Source organism: Podarcis bocagei (genome assembly GCF_964188305.1).
Source record: "Podarcis bocagei genome assembly, chromosome: 13".
Lineage (NCBI taxonomy): Eukaryota > Metazoa > Chordata > Lepidosauria > Squamata > Lacertidae > Podarcis > Podarcis bocagei.
In genome coordinates, this window is record NC_138138.1 from 30,766,834 (window position 1) to 30,791,589 (window position 24,756).

At 41.8% G+C, this 24,756-nt stretch overlaps 4 protein-coding genes across 5 annotated transcripts in view; 3 read left to right on the forward strand and 1 right to left on the reverse strand.

Moving 5' to 3' along the window:
• Positions 1 to 24,756, forward strand: part of LOC308571684 (vomeronasal type-2 receptor 26-like) — a gene marked incomplete at both ends in the record, with an annotated part of 363,060 nt that overhangs the window by 284,257 nt on the left and 54,047 nt on the right. The window lies entirely within an intron of this gene.
• On the forward strand, positions 5,244 to 23,386 carry LOC308570538 (olfactory receptor 6B1-like; the record flags this gene model as incomplete). 2 transcript variants are annotated; one of them, XM_081165444.1, is made up of 2 exons in its annotated part: positions 5,244 to 5,493; positions 22,624 to 23,386. In XM_081165444.1, the coding sequence occupies 2 exons, from the start codon at positions 5,244 to 5,246 to the stop codon at positions 23,316 to 23,318; spliced, it is 945 nt and encodes a 314-aa protein (XP_081021570.1). In that variant the 3' UTR covers positions 23,319 to 23,386. The 2 variants fall into 2 exon arrangements, with proteins under 2 accessions (XP_081021570.1, XP_081021569.1); XM_081165443.1 differs by lacking the exon at positions 5,244 to 5,493 and having other exon boundaries at positions 22,380 to 23,386.
• Positions 9,253 to 10,224, forward strand: LOC308570507 (olfactory receptor 6F1-like; the record flags this gene model as incomplete). The annotated part of the gene is made up of 1 exon (XM_081165409.1): positions 9,253 to 10,224. The coding sequence occupies one exon, from the start codon at positions 9,253 to 9,255 to the stop codon at positions 10,222 to 10,224; it is 972 nt and encodes a 323-aa protein (XP_081021535.1).
• On the reverse strand, positions 13,044 to 16,054 carry LOC308570657 (olfactory receptor 8I2-like; the record flags this gene model as incomplete). Its single annotated transcript, XM_081165570.1, has 2 exons — positions 13,044 to 13,991; positions 16,037 to 16,054. The coding sequence occupies 2 exons, from the start codon at positions 16,052 to 16,054 to the stop codon at positions 13,044 to 13,046; spliced, it is 966 nt and encodes a 321-aa protein (XP_081021696.1).

A 24,756-nucleotide genomic window follows, 5' to 3' on the forward strand; every position in this document is an offset into this window, starting at 1 on the left:
ATTCCTTTAACAGAATCCCTTGCAGCAGCAACATTAGAGGGGCAGGCACAGCCAATCCTTGCCCCTCAACCAACCAAACCATAAACTAATGCCTAACCGCAACCTTACAAGTTGTGACGATTTGCTACGCAGTAGGCAAAAACCAAATGGCCCCAGCCAATCAGCCAGATGGACAAAATTCCTACCAGGCCCCTGCCCCAAGAGCAGATGACCCCATGACAGGCATAGCAAGGTCAAGCGAACAACCCTAATTCTAGGGGGGGGGGGGGCAGGCAATCTGATGCACGGGCGAAAAGAGGAAGCCCTAGCCTTGTGCAAGGAGTTTTAGCATATTTGGCTGTCAATCAACAAATGGCAACATTAACTTCTTCCCAACGACAAGGGGAGCCCAATTGCATCAGTGGCCAACGGTCAATTAGCCCGCCCCACAACTTCAGAGTGTCCTGGCGGCCCCCACCGCAACACATGCTCTCCATGAAGGAGAAAACACTTTCCAGGTCCTAGTCCAACACTCTAACCACCACACCACATATCATCAGGAGTTTTATATGTCAGTTGTAAGTCCCTGTTATGCTGAACTCTGCCCGACCATTCTCCTCCTCCTTCAATTATCTGCCCCTGATATTGGCTAAATCAGATCCATAGGTCTGGGAGGACTAAAAGACTCTCCCAGGCCTTCTTCATCCTTGCTTTCATGAATGATAGCATCCTAGGAGCAAGGGGCATTGTCAGTGCATTTTCTAGAAGAAGAAAACATTTCCCAGAGTCACTGGGATGCTTTCGTGGCAAGTAGGAGGATGGCTCTCAACTTTCCTTTGGGTGCCCCCATCCATCTGAAGTGAGACAGATGGTGTCAACAATGGAGAAGGCTTTATTATTAGAGTTTAGAGATGAAGGTGTTAGGAAAGGGCTGTGACTCAGTGGTAGACCATCTGCAGAACCCAGGTTCGATCTCCAGGGCAGCAGATGGTGACAGAGGAGGAGGCTTTTACAACTGTGGCACCCACTGAGAGGTTTGGGTTAGTAGTTTGTTCCAAGTTTTTTTTAGGAGTTTGTTCCTAAACAAGTGCAGCAACTCAAGGGAAGGAGAAAGGAAAAGGCTGCCAAAGGGACATAATAGAAACCTTCCTATTGCTGTTTTGTGGACAGATCTCTGAAAGACTCAGCAATGGTGTGATTTTCAGCCCAGCCTGACTATATCAGTTTCTGCATTGATCTCCTCTGCCCTCTTGCATTTGTGACCATCATCACTACTCATCATGAGCAGCAGTGCCCGTATATCAGTGGAGAAATAATTTTCTCTTTTTGATTATATTTTTCTTTTCAACTTTCTTGTAACTTTTTGTCTGAACAAGTTTTTGGGAAGATAGAAATTCTTTCCATTGTTTCTTCATCTCTCCTGTGTAGGTAAACCTCAAAATTAGTATCTGCAAGTATTTGCAATGTTTTCATGATTTCACATGTGCATTTTTATGATTTGTAAATGGTAATCCAAATATGTAATTTGGATTAAAGATGCACTTCTCATTTTCTATGCATGACAAACAATATTTGGTTTTGAAGTAATGCACTGTTGTTGTTTTGTTTGCAGTTCTGTTCCAGTTAAGTGGACACTTAACAAAGCAACATTCCGTTGGTGGACAGCTTTCTGAGATCAGTAGTTTTCACCAACGGAACAGAACTAGGTGTACTTATTAGTTCAAGAGCGAATATATAAAACCATTCACTGTGGTAAATTTACTAGGAAAAAAGAAAATGAGATTAATTTTTGGAAGCAGTTTGTTTGTTTGCTTAAATGCAGTTGTTTCAAGATTATATTCAGAAGAATTTAAATTTGACTTTGGTGAGGTTAAATCAGTAAATGCAGCTGAATTTATTTTTGGTAGTATTGATTTTTTTTTGCTGTTGCTAGACATTATCTTTTTTTAATAACTCGGTTTTAAAATATTGTTCAGAAGGTTGTCTTGTAAGTTCTCCTGAGTTTGGTATGACTTCAAATTAATTGAGTATAGGATTGCAGCCTGACCACATATTCCTATGTGGAAATTCCTATTAGAATCAAGTCCTATCTGATTCAATATACTATTATGATAAATCAATATTTTATTGCAGAATGTTTATAATCAGTTTCCCTTGACTTATTAAAATGGAAGGGTATTATATTCGATATTTTAAATGGGTGGACAGATGATGAAATATATGTGAGGTATCTGTTGTTGTTGTTTAGTCGTTTAGTAGTGTCCGACTCTTTGTGACCCCATGGACCAGAGCATGCCAGGCACTCGTCTTCCACTGCCTCCCGCAGCTTAGTCAAACTCATGTTCATAGCTACGAGATCACTGTCCAACCATCTTGTCCTCTGTCGTCCCCTTCTCCTTGTGCCCTCCATCTTTCCCAACATTTTCCAGGGAGTCTTCTCTTCTCATGAGGTGGCCAAAGTATTGGAACCTCAGCTTCAGGATCTGTCCTTCCAGTGATCACTCAGGGCTGATTTCCTTCAGAATGGATAGGTTTGGTCATCTTGCAGTCCATGGGACTCTCAAGAGTCTCCTCCAGCACCATAATTCAAAAGCATCAATTCTTTGGCAATCAGCTTTCTTTATGGTCCAGCTCTCACTTCCATACATCACTGCTGGGAAAACCATAGCTTTAACTATACAGGCCTTTGTCAGCAAGGTGATGTCTCTGCTTTTTAAGATGCTGTGAGGTATCTATTATTGAACTTAACAGTCATATTAAAATATATAAGTGAACCAATTTATAGTTATGACAGTGGAAAGTTCGGAAGCATCCCTAAAATATGCATAGACTTGTTTGTATATGCATTCCAGTTTGACTGCTGATGTAGGAGCGGACATTTGCAATGTAAATAACTAAACAAACTAAGGATGTTAGTGCACAGTGTGAGGTCCTGAGAAAGAAGATAACATTAAAATACTGATTTGTTTGGAATTAAATGAATAAATGCAGCAATACCCACTAACTAAAGTATGGGGAGGGGAGCCGTCTAACATCGAGCTAACATTATTTTATTTTTACTGCTGGGAAGAGAGACAAATGCTTCACGATGCCCAAAAATCTTGACCAGCTTACTTGGGTAGTGTGAACATTTACTTGAGGGGGATGAGAGTCACCATTGGCTGCTCTGCTTGAGGCTACCCCTGCAACAAAGTCTTGATGCACCTTCAAGATTAACAAATGTTTGGTGGCAAATTTATGACGGCAAAAGACAGAGGCACAACTCAGTTGGCATGTATTGAAGGGTAATTGTAATAAGTGGGGTTAAAATGGCCAAAAGGTGCAGTCTGTCACCATTCTGAATAAAGGTTTGCAAAATAAGTGCAGTGACCATTACCAGCACCAAAGGGAAATCCCGGTACTACTGAAAATGTCTAATGATCACCATTTGGGGTTGCAATAATGCATTGGTTTCCTGTCCCACTATGGGTGTTCATTTCTTTAACCATCCCAAAATGATTGTGTTGTCTCCAGTTGCTGTTGCTGTTAATGAGTATACTGTATATATATTTGCTTTTACAGTTATAAAATTTAACCTACATGCTTAAAGGTAAAGGTAAAGGTACCCCTGCCCGTATGGGCCAGTCGTGTCCGACTCTGGGGTTGTGCACCATCTCACTTAAAAGGCCGGGGGCCAGCGCTGTCCGAAGACACTTCCAGGTCACTTGCCAGTGTGACAAGCTGCATCTGGCGAGCCAGCGCAGCACACGGAAACGCCATTTACCTTCCCGCTAGTAAGCGGTCCCTATTTATCTACTGGCACCCGGGGGTGCTTTCGAACTGCTAGGTTGGCAGGCGCTGGGACCGAACGACGGGAGCGCACCCCGCCGCGTGGATTCGAACCGCCGACCTGACGGTCGGCAAGTCCTAGGTGCTGAGGTTTTACCCACAGCGCCACCCGCGTCCCATTACCTACATGCTTATGAACATGGATTTATGAATCAGTTTTGGTAAACAACTTGATAGCAACACTCATTAAAAACTTAAGACATCTGTTATACATTAAGAGTCACATCCAGCACCATCTTATGTATATCTAATCTGAAATAAGTCTATGTTTAATGTAGGATGGCCAATTATGTATTGCCAAAAAAAGAGGCTTCCCATTCACAAAAAAGAGGATGAAATATTCGCATAATTTTTTCATATGGTGCTTCATATGTATAGACACACATTTAGAAAGAACTACAAGAATTTAAATAGAAATGCAATACATCTCAATATAGAGGGGAAGAAATCAGGTGATTTCTGTGCTGGATTAGACTGATGACCAGGTGCTACTAACTTTTGTTGGGTATCTTCAAGGTTCCCGATCTCCCTTTTTCTGGTTCCTTATCTTTAATCTAGACTGGACAATTCTCAAGCAGAGGACAATGTCCTCTGACAGTCCTTCAAAATCTATTCACTGTAGACAGTGCTGGCCCATCCATGAGGCACGTGAGGCTACTGCTTTAGGTGGCAGAAGCCCCCCAGGTGGCATTCCTGTAGGTGGCCCATCTGCTCCACCTCCTTTTCAAGTGGCAGAGAAGCACCACCACCATTGGCACCACTTTGGGGCAATATCTAACTGAAAATTGGCATCGATGGCGGTGCCGCTTCTATGCCAGCAGAGGATGGGGCAGGACACACAAAAGCAGGTGGCGGCAAGAGTGGGTGGGGGCAGGGGCAGTAGGGCAAAGTGGATCTTTCCATTTTTCCCCAAGCAGCGAAACAAGATGCACTGCCCTGGGCTGTAGAGTGGGCCACCTGGCTATGGTAGCTTGATGAGTAAGATTTGCTTCTTATAAGGTGTTTGGATTACAGCCGAAGTTAGTTGAACTCAGTTCCCACTGATATCAGTGGGGCTTTACTTAGTCATGGCTTTCATGTTGAATTGAATGGGATTTAGACTGGATGCAACCCTGTGAAATATGGTTTCCTGAATAAAGAAATCATAAAGCTCTATATGCAACAACAGATATGTATAGAAAGTTGAATTAATTTTAATCTATTTTAGTATTTTAACTTTTGTGTGTTTTAAAGTACAGTTCTTGATTGTATGGTTTTCTCAGTTTGCTAATCACTTTCAGGTCCTTTACAATCAATTGGTGAATAATTTTTATGAAATAAAGATATTAAATTAAATTTGCAGAGTGGAAGGGCACTCACTGTCATTTGCTTTTGAACAAGTCATGTGTATTAATCTTCTTTCTGCCTTTCATCTATGATACCAGCAAACATTTGAGATGCAACTGGCAAACTGGACACAAGTGAATGAATTCATCCTGGTTGGTTTTCCTGGAGATCTGAGGCTGCAGCTCTTGTTATTCACCACTTTTCTGGTTGCCTACACACTGACAATAATGGAGAATGTGGTGATCATTGCCTTAATCTGGATGAACATCAATCTTCATAAGCCTATGTATCTCTTCCTGGGTAATCTTTCTTTCCTGGAGATCTGGTATGTCTCCGTCACGGTCCCCAAAATGCTTGCTGGCTTTGTGGCAGAAAAGAGGGAAATCTCTTTCATAGGTTGCATGGCTCAGCTGTACTTCTTCCTGGCTTTGGCATGCACTGAGTGTGTCCTTCTAACTGTTATGGCTTATGATCGCTATGTTGCCATCTGCAACCCATTGCGCTATCCAGCTATTATGAGTCAAAACTTATGCATTCGTCTAGCAGCTGGTTCCTGGTTGAGTGGCATTTTCATTGCCATGGGGAAGATCATCTTCATCTCACGCCTGAGCTACTGTGGACCCAACGTTATCAACCACTTCTTCTGTGATGTTTCCCCACTTCTCAACTTGGCCTGCACTGATATGTCATTGGCTGAGCTCATTGATTTCCTTCTTGCCTTACTCATTCTCATTGGCCCACTCTCTGTAACAATCACCTCTTACATCTGCATCATCTCCACAATTCTCCACATACCTTCAGCCAAAGGGAAGCACAAAGCCTTTTCCACCTGTGCTTCACACCTTCTGGTAGTCACAATTTTCTATTCTACCACTATTTTCATCTATGCCCGGCCAAGAGCCCTCACCTCCTTTTATGCCAACAAGCTGGTGTCTGTTGTCTACACCGTCCTCACACCACTTCTCAATCCAGTCATCTACTGCCTGAGGAATCAGGAATTCAAAGATGCCTTCAGAAAATCAGTGCATGGACCTTCATCAATGAGAATGGGCTAATATCTACATCTGAAGTGCATCTGAAGGGCATATGTTTACTTGCACCACGCTTCAAATGAGGACTTCAGACAGGGTTATATTTATTAAAATATAACAAGGAAGACATGCCCCAAACCAAACAGCAGTGTGGGCAAGGAAAACATGTGCTGGTAGGCAGAAAGTCATGTGCCTTTGGCACTTAACATCTGTGCTCAGAAAACTGCGCTGGTTGACAGTCTGCTACTGGATCAACTTCAGGCTGTTACTATAAGTACATAAACTGCATTGAGTTTTTCTACAATGGAGCAGTGTATATTTATAATGAAATAAATAGGAAGAATGTCCTTAATACTTTGGGACTAGTTTACCTGCTAGATTGCTTTACCCCATAGATGTACACTTTACCACTTCAAGCTGCAGAACTGGCAATATTTAAAGTGTCACATATAGTCATTCAGCACTTGTAAGAAATTTATCTTTAGGTATGGCAGCAACCAAACAATGAAACTCCCTATCTACTGACATCAGGCAGCCCCTTCCACTGTATTATTTTACATGGTGGCTAAAAACATTTTTTATTTGGCAAACCTATTCAGACATGTAGAATCTATCAGGTATTTTAATCTGCCTTTAGTTTATGGTTCATTTAAAATATTTTTAAAATATATTTAATACTTGAATACCTTCCCCTAGTGGTTGTCAGTAGTCCAGTGCCTTTGAAAACATTAGCCAGAGCACACGGGGTGACCTTTGTTTACAGCTGCATAATTTAAAGGACTAATGGCATACTTTTCTTTGTTTGTTTTAGAATAAACACTGAAAATTTTTGGACATGTAGGCTACCAAATGGTGAGGCCAATTTGGATCTCCTTTGCCTACTAATCTGTTCATTCTTCCACATCCTAAAAAGTGCATGGAACATTCTAAGCTTGCAAGAAATCCTAGGAAGTAGACAATTATTCTTGATTCAAATTTGTTGTACAACCAACACTTTGTAAAAACTTTATTTAACACAGTGTGGGGAAAGTAAACTCCACCAAGATATTGTAACACCTTTAAATAAATACATACTTCCTTTTAAAATAAGAGCAAAGAACTTTACTTATTACACACAAAAAATGTTAATGATTAAAATAAATTGCATTACGCACAGCAATTAGGCACATATTTAAATACAGTGGTACCTCGGATTACATATGCTTCAGGTCACATACGCTTCAGGTTACAGACTCTGCTAACCCAGAAATAGTGCTTCAGGTTAAGCACTTTGCTTCAGGATGAGAACAGAAATCGGGCTCCGGTGGCGCGGCAGCAGTAGTAGGCCCCATTAGCTAAAGTGGTGCTTCAGGTTAAGAACAGTTTCAGGTTAAGTACCGACCTCCGGAACGAATTAAGTACTTAACATGAGGTACTACTGTATTTTTAATCTTTTGTTGGAAGCCACCCAGAGTGGCTGGGGAAACCCAGCCAGATGGGCGGGGTATATTATTATTATTATTATTATTATTATTATTATTATTATTATTATTATTATTATTATTATTGTTGTTGTTGTTGTTGTTGTTGTCATCATCTCTGCCTGAGGCTCTGGAAGCCATTACCAGTCATAATAGGCACTGTAGCTACTTCTGATATGTGCTCATGAGTCCTCTTTTAAATAATCCCATTCTTCTTAAAGAAAGAAGACAACATCTGTGTAACTGTTTTTGTGTGGAAATATGTAGGTGAAAATAACATTTGTTGAATATATCGCTGAACAGATCTTTCTTTACTTGGGATGCAGCTTTCAAAAAATGCACAGGTCATTAATTCTTGGATGGGTAATTGCGTGTCGAGGTCCCCAGGGCCACCCCAATAACTCACACATCACACAGAATTTTTTGTTTAAGATTTTTGGCATAATTTTGGCCACAACTTTATTGAAATACAAATTTGTGAGTGGTTGCTTAGGCATTGGTTGCGACTATCTGTCCCCACCATGGGGGACAGACTGACATTCCGCACGATGCGAAAGTCAGAATGGGGGAATATACTTGGGGGTTACGCGGAGCAGGGAATCTGCCCTCACCCCAAATGCAACCAGGAGCTCATTGCTATGGCCCGAGCCCCCTTGACAGAGTGGACAAGCAATAGTTAGCCCCCAATTCCTTTAACGGAATCCCTTGCAGCAGCAGCATTAGAGGGGCAGGCACAGCCAATCCATGCCCCTCAACCAACCAAACCTTAAACCAATGCCTAACCGCAGCCTTACATGTTGTGACGATTTGCTACGCAGTAGGCAAAAACCAAATGGCCCCAGCCAATCAGCCAGATGGACAAAATTCCTACCAGGCCCCTGCCCCAAGAGCAGACGACCCTGCCCCAAGAGCAGATGACAGGCATAGCAAGGTCAAAGTGAACAACCCTAATTCTAGGGAGGGTGGGACGGGCAATCCGATGCACGGTTGAAAAGAGGAAGCCCTAGCCTCGTGCAAGGAGTTTTAGCATTTCTGGCTGTCAATCAACAAATGGCAACATTAACTTCTTCCCAACAACAAGGGAAGCCCCAATCACATCAGTGGCCAATGAACAATTAGCCCGCCCCCAACTTTGAAGTGTCCTGGCGGCCCCCACCGCAACACGTGCTCCCCATGAAGGAGAACACGCTTTCCCACATGACATGGAAAAAGATTTGTATAAACAGAGTAGACCCATTGCAATTAATGGTGTTAAGTTAGTCATATCCATACAGCCTGCCAAGACTGGGGAAATACCTGCACATGTACTCTTGCAGGAATTTGCCATGATCTAGAGTTGGCAATCATGTTCATCATGGATGCCCCTATGTTACATTAGTTTTTCCCATCAACTACATGAAGTATAAAGTGTAGACGGATGTACATTCCTCAACATTTAGGGATATAGATAGAGAAGTATGGAAGGATACATTTGGTTCTCCATCCCTGTTCATCACATTCATCACATTTCTGACATTCCTAATAACAAATGTAAATAAATGTTCTTAAATATAGCACATTAATCTTTCCCCTTTTTGTTCCCTTTTTGTTCCTTCTCCACAACTTTGCTAACCAGAGAGAATGTCAACATGGAATCTTCTAACAGGAGTGTGGTAAAGGCGTTTGTCATCTTGGAGTTCTCAGCTTCTCCACAGCTTTCTATGCTGTTCTTCACCCTAGCCTTGGCCACCTATGTTCTCACTATTACTGCCAACATCATCATCATCTTAGTCATTAAGGCAAACCCAAAACTGCAGCGACCCATGTACTACTTCCTAGGCAACTTCTCCTTCATGGAGATCTGGTATACCACCTCCACTGTGCCGAAGATGCTGGAAAGTTTCCTGGCTGGTGGGAGTACAATCACTGTTGCGGGTTGCATTGCCCAGCTCTATCTTTTCTTCGCCTTGGGCTCCACTGAATGCTTCCTCCTGGCTACTATGGCTTATGACCGCTACTTGGCCATCTGCCGTCCTCTTCATTATCCAGCTCTTATGACTCTGCAAGTAACTACATGGCTGGTGACAGCAGCCTGGGTGGGTGGATTTCTAGCTCCTTTGCTCCCCATTGTCCTCATCTCCCAGCTCTCATTCTGTGAGCCTAAGGAGATTCACCATTTCTTTTGTGACGCTGGGCCCCTGTTGAGGCGCTCATGTGGCAATGCCTTTGTCAGCTCTACCCTAGTCACAGTTCTGGCCTCCTTTGTCATCCTCAGCACCTGCTTGCTCACCATGGTATCCTATACCTTTATAATCTCAACCATACTTAGGATCCCCTCAGCCAGTGGGAGACAAAAGGCCTTTTCCACCTGTGGTTCACACCTTACTGTGGTGGTGATTTACTACGCCACAGTTATCTTCATATATACAAGACCCATTTCCCCTTCTCCTTCTAAGCTAGACACAGTGGCATCAGTTTTTTATGCAGTAGTCACCCCACTGCTCAATCTAATGATTTATAGCTTAAGGAATAAGGAGGTAAAGGATGCTTTGAAGAATTTGATGAGCAGGAACCGGGTCTTTGTTAAAAATATTGGAGCTATGATCATGGTTTGCTGGTAGAAAAGACAATATGTGGGCAAAATGCTCATTAGCTCTGATGTGCCAAACAGCGGTGGAGCAAGCTGATTGGGCGCCGGGGTGGCGCACGTGCCCTGTGCCCAGGGCCAGGGCCAGCCATCCGTGGGGATGGGGTGAGCTGGGGCAGGATGCTCCATGGGGCCTCTGAGGAGTCTGCCTGCCTCCTCCTACTTAGCTGCCCTATAGCTGAGGGGGAGGCGGTTGGTGGACCATTTGGGGCAGCGCATTTGTCACCCCCCTCAGTGGTGATATCCGGGGCAAACCACCCCCTTCCTCCACCCCGGTGCCAAAATCTCTCTTTCTCCTCCCTCCTTTATTCTCTTATTCTCCCTTATTCCCCCCCCTCCTTCCCTAAAAGGCTTAAAATCATTCCCTTGCTCCAACCACAGGAAGTGTAGTTTGGTGGTAACTACACCAAACTTTGCAGTTTGCAGTTGGATGAATCTGTCAAAATTTGGTTTCTCGCAATTTCTCCTTTTTACAGTCATAGTCCAATTCACCCAATTTTTGCCCCCATTTGTCTTTCATTTTTAAATTCTCGTGAAAATTCTTACATTTTTTGCACACTTTTCTCCGCATATGCAAATTTTTGTACAAGGTTTTGCCTAGCTTTTTTGCAAGCAGTTTTCATTTCACAGAATGCAATTTTGTTTGCTATTTTCACTTCTGTACACTTCTTTGTGAAGTGCAACTTTCAAAGAACATGTATTTCTTGGTTCATGTATTGATTTAGGAAGTGCAAATTTGGTAATGGAAATTAATTTCTCTCCCACATCAGCTCAGAAATCCCTGGATCGCTTATGGAAAGATTTGACAGAGTGATATAAACCCTATATATTATATATGCCTATAATGGAACTAAACCTTTCTTCATACACACCTTTTTTGATTGTCACCCATACAGTGGTACCTCAGGTTAAGTACTTAATTCGTTCCGGAGGTCCGTACTTAACCTGAAACTGTTCTTAACCTGAAGCACCACTTTAGCTAATGGGGCCTCCTGCTGCTGCCGCGCCGCCGGAGCACGATTCCTGTTCTCATCCTGAAGCAAAGTGCTTAACCTGAAGCACTATTTCTGGGTTAGCAGAGTCTGTAACCTGAAGCGTATGTAACCTGAAGCATATGTAATCCGAGGTACCACTGTATTTAAATATGTGCCTAATTGCTGTGTGTAATGCAATTTATTTTAATCATTAACATTTTGTGTGTGTAATACGTAAAGTTCTTTGCTCTTATTTTAAAAGGAAGTATGTATTTATTTAAAGGTGTTACAATATCTTGGTGGAGTTTACTTTCCCCACACTGTGTTAAATAAAGTTTTTACAAAGTGTTGGTTGTACAACAAATTTGAATCAAGAATAATTGTCTACTTCCTAGGATTTCTTTCAAGCTTAGAATGTTTTCAGCCCCAGGTTCATTGAGCATTAGAGAAATTCATAGCTAGAGATACATGGGTCTTCTGAAAGACACTTACATAGGGTTACAGAGCATTCGAATCCTAATGCATTTATACAAAATCACATTGTTATACTTTCAGCACTTTGAGTTTTTAAGACTAACCACATAGCTCAATGATTTTATGGGATTCAAATATGAGCTGATGTCAATTTAAGTCCATTGTAAGTTGTCCAAATTTCTGAGACTTTTATCGTGTACCAGGATGCATTCTGAATTCTTCTTTGCAATCTAATTCCAGTTGAAAGCTGTTCTGAAGATAAGAACATAAGAGGAGCCGTGCTACATTAGAACAAAGGTCTATCTACTGGAGTATCTTGTTCCTACAGTAGTTGACCCATAGGAAACCTGCACAGTTGTTTGTTTGTTTTTAATGCTTGATATCCACTGTGTATAAACTATAATAACTAGTGGCAATTCAAAGGACTTTTTATCTATCTATTTAGCTACATAAAAATGGGTTCTATTTGCTGGGGATCATGAGCAAGAAGGTACTGCCACACTCATGCCATGGTGCTCTCCAGATGTTGTGGTCTACAACTTTCCCCAAAACATTTGATGCAACGTGGTGCAAAAAAATGATATAACGTTGGCTCTCCCTGCCATAGGCATTTGGTTAGCCACTGTGAGAACAGATGATTGGGCTTGATGACCTTTGGTCTGATCCCATTTGGCTGTTATACCCTTTAGAAAGTGTGTTAACATATAAGTGCCAATGTATTTTTAATTTTTACATAGCTCTGGATTAAAATTAATTTTCAAACATTCCATCCACATTCTGACAGAATCTGGATAAAAGTATTGTACAGAATGAGTTGGTTCCAGATTTAACCATGCTTAGAGCAGAAACATTGAAATCAATGTGACTTAGGTTGATGATAACTTATGTCATATTGATTTCAATACAACTATCTTATCAATTGATCTAGTATTCATGAAGTACATATTTGCCATGATTTGGAATTTAGATATGTGTGTTAATTAGGCATATATACAATGGTAATAAAAGTTACAACATATGGTTGAGCTTGAATGAATAATTTATACGAGGGATAGCCAGGTGGTGTCCTCCAAATATTGTTAGACTCCAAAGAACAATAGTCTTAGTTATTGTTAACGTAGCAGGGAAGATGTGAGTTGTAGTCTAGCAACATCTGGAAGAAATTGTGTTGCCTACTCTGGTTCAAAGAGACAAAATTCAAAGAAAATCAAATCCTATGATGTGTTTCATTATTTCAATATCCATCACATTTTATTTCTCATTATTTATACAGTCAATTAAAAGAAGAACTTGTTTCTGTGTTTGTATTTTTACATATCTAGTCCTACTTAGATAATTTGGTTTTCTAAGTTCTAAGGGACAACATGCATGTCTGGCCCAGTTTTCCCAAAGCCACCTTAACCTCCTTGTTCCTTAAACTGTATATGAGGGGATTGATCATTGGTGTAAGGATCGTGTAGAAAGTAGAGAGCACTTTGGTTAAGCCTCTCAGTTTGGGGTCATCTGGGAGGACATAAACAATCATTAAGGACCCGTAGAAAATGGTGACTACAATAAGATGAGAGGAGCAAGTAGAAAATGCCTTTTGCCTCCCAGATGTGGTGGAAATCCTCAAAATGGCTGAGATTATGCAAATGTAAGATGTTATGGTCAACATAAATAAAGGGAAAGTGAATAAGGAAGATAACATAAGGGCTATCGCCATAATTAATGAAGTGTCAGTACAGGCCAACTTACTGAGAGGTATAAAATCACAAAAGAAATGGTCAATTCCGTTGAAACCACAGTAAGTTAATTGTGTCATCCATATGACTACCACAGAGACAGAGAAACAACCACTTATCCAGGATGCTGCTGCTAAAGAGATACAGACCTTGCTGTTCATATGAAATGAGTATTGCAGTGGTTTGCAAATTGCTAAATACCGATCATATGACATCACAGATAAGAGACATGTCTCTGCAGTCACCAGAAAACCAAATAAATATAATTGTATAAAGCAGCCAGAAAAGGAAATGGTTCTATTCTCTGTTAGGAAACTGACTAGCATTCTGGGCAGAATAGTTGAGGTATAGAAAATCTCCAAACAGGACAAATTCCCTAGGAAGAAATACATGGGCGTATGAAGCTGTCTATCATTCACAACTAACACAACAATGAGAAGGTTCCCCATTAAGGTTAGAATGTAGATGCTCAGAAATATCAAGAAGAACAGAATCTGTAGTTCAGGATGATGTCCAAATCCCAGGAGGATGAATTCTGTGATGGCAGTTTGATTTATTGAGGTGGCTACCTAAGAGGAAAATAGCAATGGAAAGACCATCATGGCAGCTATGGTATTCTTAAGAGGAAAATGTAATAATGACACACACTTGATAAACAAATTAACAATCTGCTTAACCTTTATATTGTTCAGAGCTCTTTACAGATTTTATTTCAGTGTGAATTGATAAGATAAATGGAGCTAGGCTAAATGGTAGCTATTGTTTGGCATGCATGAACCAAGGCACTTTCTGAATAGAGCGATTGATCCATGAATCACAAATAGGGATAAGTTCAAGGACAAAATCAGTTTTGGGCCTAGTTCACCACCAAATAAGACTGAAGTCTTTTCCATCCCATTTCTGTGCAGGTTTTAAGGATCAGTTCACATATATCCATATGCCAAATTTCCTCTTCTTTGGTCTTCAAAATATGGCAACCCTTCATAAAAATCTACACCTTTTATGTAAGAATTCCAAGGGTGGCAAAACACGAGGTGATCCAAGCTGAGTTGTATTTTTTAAAATGCTTCCAGTTGCTTAATAGCAACTAGGTAGTGTGCAGTTTCCTTTTCACAATGCACATCGAACTTAGCTCATCTTTCCCCACCCATCCCATAAATCTTTGTTTTAAATTTAAATACCAGAATAATGTGAAAATAAATGTTGGGATGGATTGAGGCACATTTGTATATTCCGACTAATCACATGTCATTATTCTTATGTGCAATTTTATGTACGTATTTTATGTACAATTTACATGCTTTGACGTATAGTTTATTTTTAGAGTCTTAGGAGTAATTGAACATAAAATACATAAAATGTACATATGATACATAAAAATTCCATGTGAGATTGATAACACGTCATCAGTCCTCATTGCTCCCCATGGGACTTGCTGCACTGATTTCAAAATGTGCAGAGGCAGGAGCCCTGTGAGTGACTAACTGCGCTTATGCAAATGAAATTACATTTTTTAAAGAAGACAGTCAACCTTCAGACCAGCTCATGTGCAAATGCATAATGAAGTTCTAATCCAACCTGATCCCTGCATATGTCTGGACATATTTTTTTCTGCTGGATGCACTCTGGAGTTAAAATTGCATAGTGTTATCTAGGCAGTGAGAGATTTTACTTTCTTGGGCTCCATGATCACTGTAGATGGTGGCAGCAGCCACGTAATTAAAAGATGCCTGCTTCTTGGGAGAAAAGCAATGACAAACCTAGACAGCATCTTACAAAATGGAGACATCACCTTGCCAACAAAGGTCTGTATAGTTAAAGCTATGGTTTTCCCAGTAGTGATGTATGGAAGTGAGAGCTGGACCATAAAGAAGGCTGATCGCCGAAGAATTGATGCTTTTGAATTATGATGCTGGAGGAGACTCTTGAGAGTCCCATGGACTGCAAGAAGATCAAACCTATCCATTCTGAAGGAAATCAGCCCTGAGTGATCACTGGAAGGACAGATCCTGAAGCTGAGGCTCCAATACTTTGGTCACCTCATGAGAAGAGAAGACTCCATGGAAAAGAGCCTGATGTTGGGAAAGATGGAGGGCACAAGGAGAAGGGGACGACAGAGGACGAGATGGTTGGATAGTGTTCTCAAAGCTACCAGCATGAGTTTGACCAAACTGCGGGAGGCAGTGGAAGACAGAAGTGCCTGGTGTGCTCTGGTCCATGGGGTCACGAAGAGTCGGACATGACTAAATGACTAAACAACAACAACATCTAGGTATGGAACACTGCATTGCAACAGGGCATTGGACTCAATAGCCTAGCCTACTACATACAGTACCCATGGTATAACAATCACTTACACATGGTTACACATTTATATTTATGTCTCAAATGAAACTGAATTAAAACGATTAAAAATCCTGTGGGAATAACTGATTTTGGTAGAAGATTGAGAAGATCTAATAGATAATCAGATGCAAGGGCTACCAACTGCAGTTCCTCTGCATAACTGCAAACAATGATCTAACAATCTGAAAAGGATTTGACCATTGGTGTAAGATATGTATTCCAATGACTATAGCCTGGGATATTGTGTCCTACGTTTCTGTATACTTACCGCATCCACTGACACCATAATCCACTATGTCTCTCAGCAACATGACAATGCTCTGAAATAAAGAGAACTACATCTAACAACTTCATAAGGGTTTTATTTTCTACAAGGTGGCACTTTCTCTCAAGAGATTATTATTATTTTGTTCTCTTGGGCATTCCTTATGATATGACCTGGGGAATCAGCGGAGCTCTTATTATCTGGCGCTTCCCTACCATGATATGAAGGGAGCATATGGCCCCATTTAATGAAAGCAAGAGTTAGTGATGAGTAGGACAAAAGATCAGACACTTGCCAAATAATTTACCCTGTTGCTATTGGAAGTTCAGGGAAGTTTTTAATGTGTGACATTTTAATGTATTTTTAATCTTTGTTGGAAGCTGCCCAGAGTGGCTGGGGAAACCCAGCCAGATGGGCGGGGTACAAATAAATTATTATTATTATTATTATTATTATTATTATTATTATTATTATTATTATCATCATCATCATCATCATCATCATCATCATCATCATCAACAGATGCCAGAGCAGAGAACTCTGAAAGACAGACACTGTGAGAATAATTGTAGCCTCTTTCTCTTCTGGATGAGACTTTGTCATATATATAATTAAACGAGACATGACCTTCAGAATTTGGGACTGAATTTGGGACACACCAGTGAGAAAGAGTGTTCTCCCTAACAGAGAGCACGTGTTGCGGTTGGGGTAACAAGCCACCTTGCCATGACTAGGCAGATTTGTGAGAGATCCAAGCCTCCTAAGGGGTTAAGATTGGGTTGCTGGGGCAGTTTTGTTGTTGCCAAATTTGGAGGAGGGGTTAGAGTCTTTAAAAACAGGGGCCAGACATTGGACTTCCTCTTGGCCGTTTTGCATCGGATCACCCGCCCTCCCTCCCTTTAATAGGGTTCTTTTCTGGTTCGCTTGACCTTGCTATGCCTGTCATGGGGTCGTCCGCCTTGGTGCGGGGGCCTGGTAGGAATTTTGCCATCTGGCTGATTGGCTGGTGCCATTTGGTTTTCGCCTACTGCGTAGCAAATCATCACAACTTGTAAGGTTGGCGGTTAGGCATTGGTTAAATTGGTGCTTGGAGGGGTAAGTGCCTACCCCTCCAAATGATGCGAAGGGAATTCCGTTAAAGGAATCCAGGGGCTTGCCATACAATTTGTCCTTGTCCCCGGAGTCGGACCTGCGGCCGTGCAAGCCCCACCGGAACATGAGGGTGAGTAGTGCGAGACTGATGCCCAGCTTCACTTTCTCACCCAATACTTGTTTCCCACACTGGGTTCCGTTGGTGTCCGGAATGCCAGTTCTGTCCCTGAGGGCATGGACAGATAGTCATAACCAATGCCTAAGCAACCACTCACATTTTTTGTATTTGAATAAAGTTGTGGCCAAAATTATGCCAAAAACCTAAACAAAAATTGATGTGTGAAGTGTGAATTTTTTGGGGTGGCAATTGTGGGACTCAACACGCAAAACTTTATAATAACTGCCTGGAGTGGTTTGAATGATGGCACATGACCTTTTTAAAAGCTTCTGAGTCAGGTTTGCTTTCTGGTCTGATGTTGTCAATTGCCAAATTGTCAAGTTGAAGCCATTTCACCTGAGCAGTCATCTTTTCAATTGCACAATCAGCTCTTAACAACAACAACAACAACAACAACAACAACAACAACAACAACAACCCTACCCCTATGGCCTTTCAGTTAAACTGATGCTCTTTAATAGTCTATGAACCATCAGGTTTTTCCCCAAAACAACCCACAAATATTTGAGTCCCAACAACTAGGGGCTGGGGGAGAGAAAGTCCGCTTACCCTTTATGGTGGGCAGCATTGCAGCTGGGCATCAGGTCCCGCAGTGATCCAGCTGGGGGTGTAGACCGACACCCTCCTCGTAGCCATCTGGCTGTGTTGTTGGCACTGGGCGGGGCCCTGCCCATGGGCAGCCCTGCTGTCCAATCATCGCTGGTGGGATGAATGGCCGCAGCAAACGTAAAACATGACATGGCCAGGGGACTGTCCTCTCATGCCCTTCGCCAAATCATACTAATGAAAAATCCCTCAGTAACAATAGCTTGAGCTGTACAAATCAAGAAGTGTACAGTGGTTCCTCGGGTTACATACGCTTCAGGTTACATACGCTCCAGGTTACACACTCTGCTAAGCTAGAAATAGTGCTTCAGGTTAAGAACTTTGCTTCAGGATAAGAACAGAAATCAGGCTCTGGCGGTGCGGCGGCAGCAGGAGGCCCCATTAGCTAAAGTGGTTCTTCAGGTTAAGAACAGTTTCAGGTTAAGTACGGACCTCCAGAACGAATTAAGTACTTAACCCGAGGTACCACTGTACACTCTTTCACACAAACACTTGTACTTGGGTAGAGACAGTTTATAGTTGTGTGCATTGTAACACGTCATCATCTTAGTATTTATTTAGATGAGATTTAGGTAGGTGTTCACAATCGATTTCTACACTGTGAGTGAATCTAGTATAGTGGTACCTTGGTTTACGAACAGCTTAGTTTATGAACAACTTGGATGAAGTACGCTGCAAAGTACAGTGCTTTGGTTTGTGAACTTTACCTTGGAATAAGAACATGTTTCACTTCCTGTTGAGTGTGTTCCATTTGTAAATTGAGTCCCCCGCTGCTATGGGAAAGCACACCTTGGTTTAAGAACGCTTTGGTTTAAGAACGGACTTCTGGAACGGATTAAGTTCATAAACAAAGGTACTACTGTATTGTAAAACTAAGTCTTCCAGGAAACTTCCAGACTGTCCTTGACCATATTATATGAATCATACACCAAGTTCCATATCTATCTCGGATCCTGAGGTAGGGGCAGTGATCTTTTATGATGTTTGGATGTCAGCTGCCAGTTTGAATCAAAATGGAGGCCCAAAACTTCACTTTGGCATGACTTCACCATTTTTGAAGTAATGGTTTGGCCACCTATCTACATAACACTTCCAAACTCAATATGAGGGGTTCCCAGGTGGGAGTGCCGGCCTTCATCAATGTTTGGATGTCAGGTGCCATTTTGAATCAAGATTGTGCACCAAATATGACGTTTCTGCCTGGTTCCCTGTAGCTTTACTTCTTTCAGCTAGAAAGCCCTTGGTGCTGGAACTCAATGTCTGGGCTGAATGATGGGGTGGAGATTTTCCTACAGGTATATAGGGCTGAGGTCGTTTAGGGCTTTAAGGGTTAGCACCAACACTTGCAATTGTGCTCAGAAACATACTGGGAACCAGTGTAGATCCTTTAGGACCAGTGTTATATGGCCCTGGCAGCTGCTCCCAGTCACCAGTCTAGCTGCTGCATTCTGGATTAGTTGTAGTTTTTGATTCACATTCAAAGGTAGCTCCATATAGAGAGCATTGCAGTAGTCCAAGCAGGAGATATCTAGAGCATGTACCACTCTGGTGAGACAGTGAGCAGACAGGTAAGATCTCAGCCGGTATACCAGATGGAGCTGGTAGGCAGCTGCCCTGGACACAGTTGACCTGCACCTCCATGGACAGCTGTGAGTCCAAAAGGACTCCCAGGCTGCACACCTGCTCCTTTAGGGATACAGGCACCCCATTCAGGACCAGGGAATCCCCCAAACCTGCCCTCACCCTGTCCTCCAGAAACAATACTTCTGTCTTGTCGAGATTCAACCTCAATCCATTAGCTGCCATCCATCCTCCAACTGCCTCCAGACACTCACATAAGATATTCACTGCCTTCCCTGGTTCTGATTTAAATGAGAGGTAGAGCTTTAAAAGTGCTTTTAAAGTACCGTAAGTACAGACTCTCAAGTCATAGATCTAAATCCATTAAACTATTTATGAACATTTATGAAAATTAGAACTCTACACTTAGCCAAATACAGAAGTGTAGCATATTCACTCTATTGATAATATTAAATGCTCTGAACAAGGGTTAACCTTTATGCCATCATTACTGACTTAAATTAGACTAAACTGGATAAATTAATACCAAGGGAATACTTTAGAGCAAAACCAAGGCAGAAGTTCATTTAAGACTTTGTTGTATCCTTTATCCCTTTTATACACACCTACACCTACACCCACACCCACACACCAGCTAATTGTGTCAGGTTGGAGAGACTGTCTGCTAACTAATTACACATTAGTAGATGCACTCATTGGTGTGTCTTCAGAAAGCCAGGGGAAATTTAAAGGAAAGATATTTAAAGGAAAGATATCTACAGTATCTAGCCACTGGAAAAAAAAATACGACAAGCAAGCTGACTGTTACAATTGGGCCATAGGCAAAATGAAATAAATGCATTATTAAATTTATTCACAGAGCAAAAAAATTGAAGCCACAACATAGGTACCTATGAAACTATTATGCTTGATTCTGGAACGATTTAAAGCAAATGTGAGTAGAAAACTATCAGACCTTGTATGTTCGGTGACACACAAATACCAAATGCAATAATGGCCTTATTTATCTAATCAGTCTTGTTGATAAATTGTTTGTTTTTGTGCTTTTTATTTATTGGGGGAACATTAATGGGACTTATTCATTTCAATTTAAAGTATAGGAAACAGATTTAACTTTATTGCTTATTTCTTTGATTTTCTCTCCCTTATCCCCATTCAACTGGAAAATTGTACAAATCAAGTTGTAGTTGTCAGACAGGAGCTCCTGAATTAGAACTTCCATCATCCTTAGCTAGCAAGACTAGTGGTCAGGGATGATAGGAACTGTAGTCCAAAATCAGCTGGAGTCCCAAGGTTGGGAATCACTTCTGCAAGGGGATTTCTTCAGGAGAATAAAGGCTAAGGAGTAAACCCTACACAAATCTGGAGTGGAGTGCCTAAGACAGTTGGATGGCACCTTGTTGCTGCCTTCTGGCAACTCCTGCAGCCAAGCTGGTGTCAAATGTATTGCTCTGCTTTCCTTTGGACCACATCAGTGAGGCCAAGAGAGGGTCTTGTCATCTGCATAGCCCAGGACTTCCAGACATACCGCCTAGGTTTGCTCTCTGTTGGGGTTAGGGATTCTACCTTTGCTTGGTCAGGCCACTCCATATATACATCACCTATATGACCCCTCAGCAACATGGAGCTTTTCCCCTTGCAATATTTCACATCATGCCACCTGTAGTTCTGCACAGAAGATTCTCAAAAATTCCATCTTCAGAAAGGCATTATTATTGCAATATAAAACAGGTCAAAACCATTGCACATGTTTTATTTTACTGCCCATTTTACACATTTTAAATTCTGTGATAAATATTTAAACTCCATGCTGAAAGGAAGGTTAAATTGCCCTGACCTTTCCAGGACCTTTTCTTAGAGATGTCACAAAACTATAAGACTTGAGAGGCCCTTTTTAACCTTCTTATTAGTTTTACCTCAAAGAACAGTGGTACCTCAGGTTAAGAACTTAATTTGTTCTGGAGGTCTGTTCTTAACCTGAAACTGTTCTTAATCTGAGGTACCACTTTAGCTAATGGGACCTCCCGCTGCCGTCCCGCTGCCGGAGCACGATTTCTGTTCTCCTCCTGAAGCAAAGTTCTTAACCCAAGGTACTATTTCTGGGTTAGCAGAGACTGTAACCTGAAGCATCTGTTACAGACGTTCAGGTCTGTAACCCGAGGTACCACTGTATGCCCTTTTCTGAACAGATGCCAATTTTATGCTTTGGCTTATATGCTTTAGTATGTCAATAAAGGTGATTGTTATAATGCATGCTGGTATTTCACTGCTAAAGCTTAGGTATTAAGTTATTACTGAAATGTTTGTGCTTAACTCTTTCTCTGAGAGCAATCCTACAGCTCCTCTGCCCACAATGTTGATGACTGAAGGGGGTACTTTGGTGGTGCAGGGGTGCCTCTCCTCTAGTAGAGCAGGAAACTGCTGGTGGAGAACTCGACCATGGTAGGAGCCACTGCGATGCCTCTGCTGGTGGTAGCAAGTGGGAAATCCTGGTATTGGACATTTCAGACTTGGGCAATGGTGGCATTAGATCTGCTTTATCCAAAGCTTGTGGTTACCCTAAGGGACCTGATCCTTGGGCTCCTCAGCTGCATTGACCTGTAGCTGGCACAGAGTAATTGGAGAAAGAACTATTCCATCACCTTTAGGTAAGCTGACAAGGCTTGGGATGCAGTGGTGAATCTGTCAGTCCACTCTTCCCTGGTCCCACTTAGGATTGCTCTGTTAATGTAATCAGCGAGAATTCAAAATGCTTAGTTGGCTGTAATGTGCCCTATGTGACTACTACTACTAAAATTATAATTCTTTCTGTTGTATATTTTACTTTACTAAATATCATGATTTGCCATTTTATTCTTTAGGTTTGCATTATTACAGATATATTTGGAGATGAAGAACCAAACTATCATTTCTGAATTCATCCTCCTGGGGTTTCCTGCTGAGCTGGAGATCCAGAGTTTTCTTTTTGTGGTCTTCTTCATCACTTATATACTAACAGTCACGGAGAACCTCATTATTATCTCTGTAGTAAAAGGTAACCGGAACCTTCACAAGCCCATGTATTTCTTCCTGGGAATCTTGTCTTTCTTAGAAATCTGGTATATCACTGTCACACTTCCAAAATTGCTGTTAGACTTCTGGTCACAGACCAAAGTAATCTCCTTCGAGAGTTGCATGGCACAACTCTACTTCTTTATCTCCCTTATGTGCACTGAGTGTGTCCTCCTAGCAGTCATGGCATATGATCGCTATGTAGCCATATGCAACCCACTTCGTTATCCAGTTATCATGACCCATAGATTATGTTTCCAACTGGGTGTGTTCTCCTGGGTGTGTGGTTTTTCCATCTCCTTGGTCAAGGTCACCTTCATCTCTAGATTGAGTTTTTGTGGGCCTGGGGTCATTAATCACTTTTTTTGTGACATCTCCCCTGTACTCAACCTCTCCTGCACTGACATGTCAGTGGCTGAGTTGGTTGATTTCATTTTAGCTTTGGTCATCCTCCTAATCCCATTGTCTGTTACCATTCTGTCCTACCTTTTTATCATCTATTCAATCTTCCGTATCCCCACAACCCAAGGGAAGAAAAAAGCCTTCTCAACTTGTGCTTCACACCTCACTGTGGTCATCATCTTTTTTTCAACAACAGTCTTCATGTACGCTCGACCTAGAAAAATTCATCCCTTTAATCTCAACAAAATAGTGTCCATTTTCTATGCTGTGGTCACGCCAGCTCTCAACCCTCTCATTTATTGTCTGAGAAATAAAGAAGTAAAAGAGACATTGAAGAAAAATCTGGGCAGAAAATGCTGGCTCGGCTCAGAATAATGCTGCCCTTCCAAATCAAGATAGGTGGGATTCTCTAAACCAAGAAGATATAAGTCTGAAGAATTCCATTGTCCAAGGTCAGGAGTCTCTGCCAGTGGGATGGGAAGTAAGTGAAAAGCAACCCAGCCCAATAACCTGGCCATTCCTTTTCTCCTTATTATATGACTACCATTATGGTAAGAATGATGTTGGAAGGAGCTAGTTAGGATGGCCAGAAGAAAGCCTCCAGGATTTTACATTTATTATCTTGGTAATCCCCATTTCTTGTTGTTCAGAGAAAATAAATAGAAAAAACAAACCATGTCTAGTTGTTTTATAAATTTTATAGAGATCACCAGAAAGAGTTGATTCAGTAACTCTCTTGTGTAACCCCACACTACAGATAAAAGGCAGTTTGCAAAAATATTGGCTTGTCTAAAGTCATCTATTAGCGTTGCCATATTATGAAGAGAAAAAAGAGGACACATTTGTCGACTTCTACTTTTAACTATGAATCGCTATGACGACTCTCATTTACAAACCCATGAAAAACAGGATGTGTTCTGGAAAAAGAAGACATATGGCAGCCCTGAGTCCTGAGCCAAATTGGGCATATACAGAAGGTGAGGCCTCAGGGGTGAGGCCTTGTCATGGGGTAAGGCACCAGGTAGGAAAGAGAGTCAGGCATCAGGTGGGAAAACCATGACCTCTGGTTGCATCTTCTGGGGAAAGAAAGAGCTTGCAGTCAGAGGTAATGGGAGGTCTCAGCCTTTCCATTGAGTTTTCCCATCTGATGCCTGACTCTTCTTCCTGCCCGAGGCCTGCCCCTCAAGGCCTGGTGCTCCATGAAAGTTCAGTGCTGCCCTCAAAGGAGATATTGATGTTGCATGATTCAGGGTGCTCCTTTGTAAGTGGCGTCCCAGGAGAGAAGCTGCTTGCAAAGGAGCATAGAATTAACATCTCCCCTGAACAGGGAGGTGCTCATCCTGCATAGTGCAGTGTGATCATTTGCCAGCTGCTTCCCAGAGGTTGGTAACTGGATCTGGCTGGTGGACCAGATCCTTAACTTTACTATAGTCTATATGGGTCAGGTTTGAAGGTAGGCACAAGCCCTGGTTTGCACCCCCATTGAGTGTTTTTGTCCAGCTGGAATGCATCATTGAACTCTAATAAAGCTCGTTGTTGTATGGCTGTACACTGGGCAGAACTAGCTGCAAAAATGGGCAGGGGAATGGCTATGACTCTTTGTATTGCAGCCTACATTCCAGCCACGGAAATGCCAAAGGTTTGCACACGCACCACAAATCTCCTTGCTCCTTCTAGGTGAGCAAGAAGTTATATCACAGTTTAAGGGCACATTGCAGCCAGAAAAAGCATGCATGTAAGGGACTTGGACCTGTGGGAAGTCCCCCCAGGCCTGATGTTCTCTAGTCCTTCATAACTTATATGGAACCTAAGA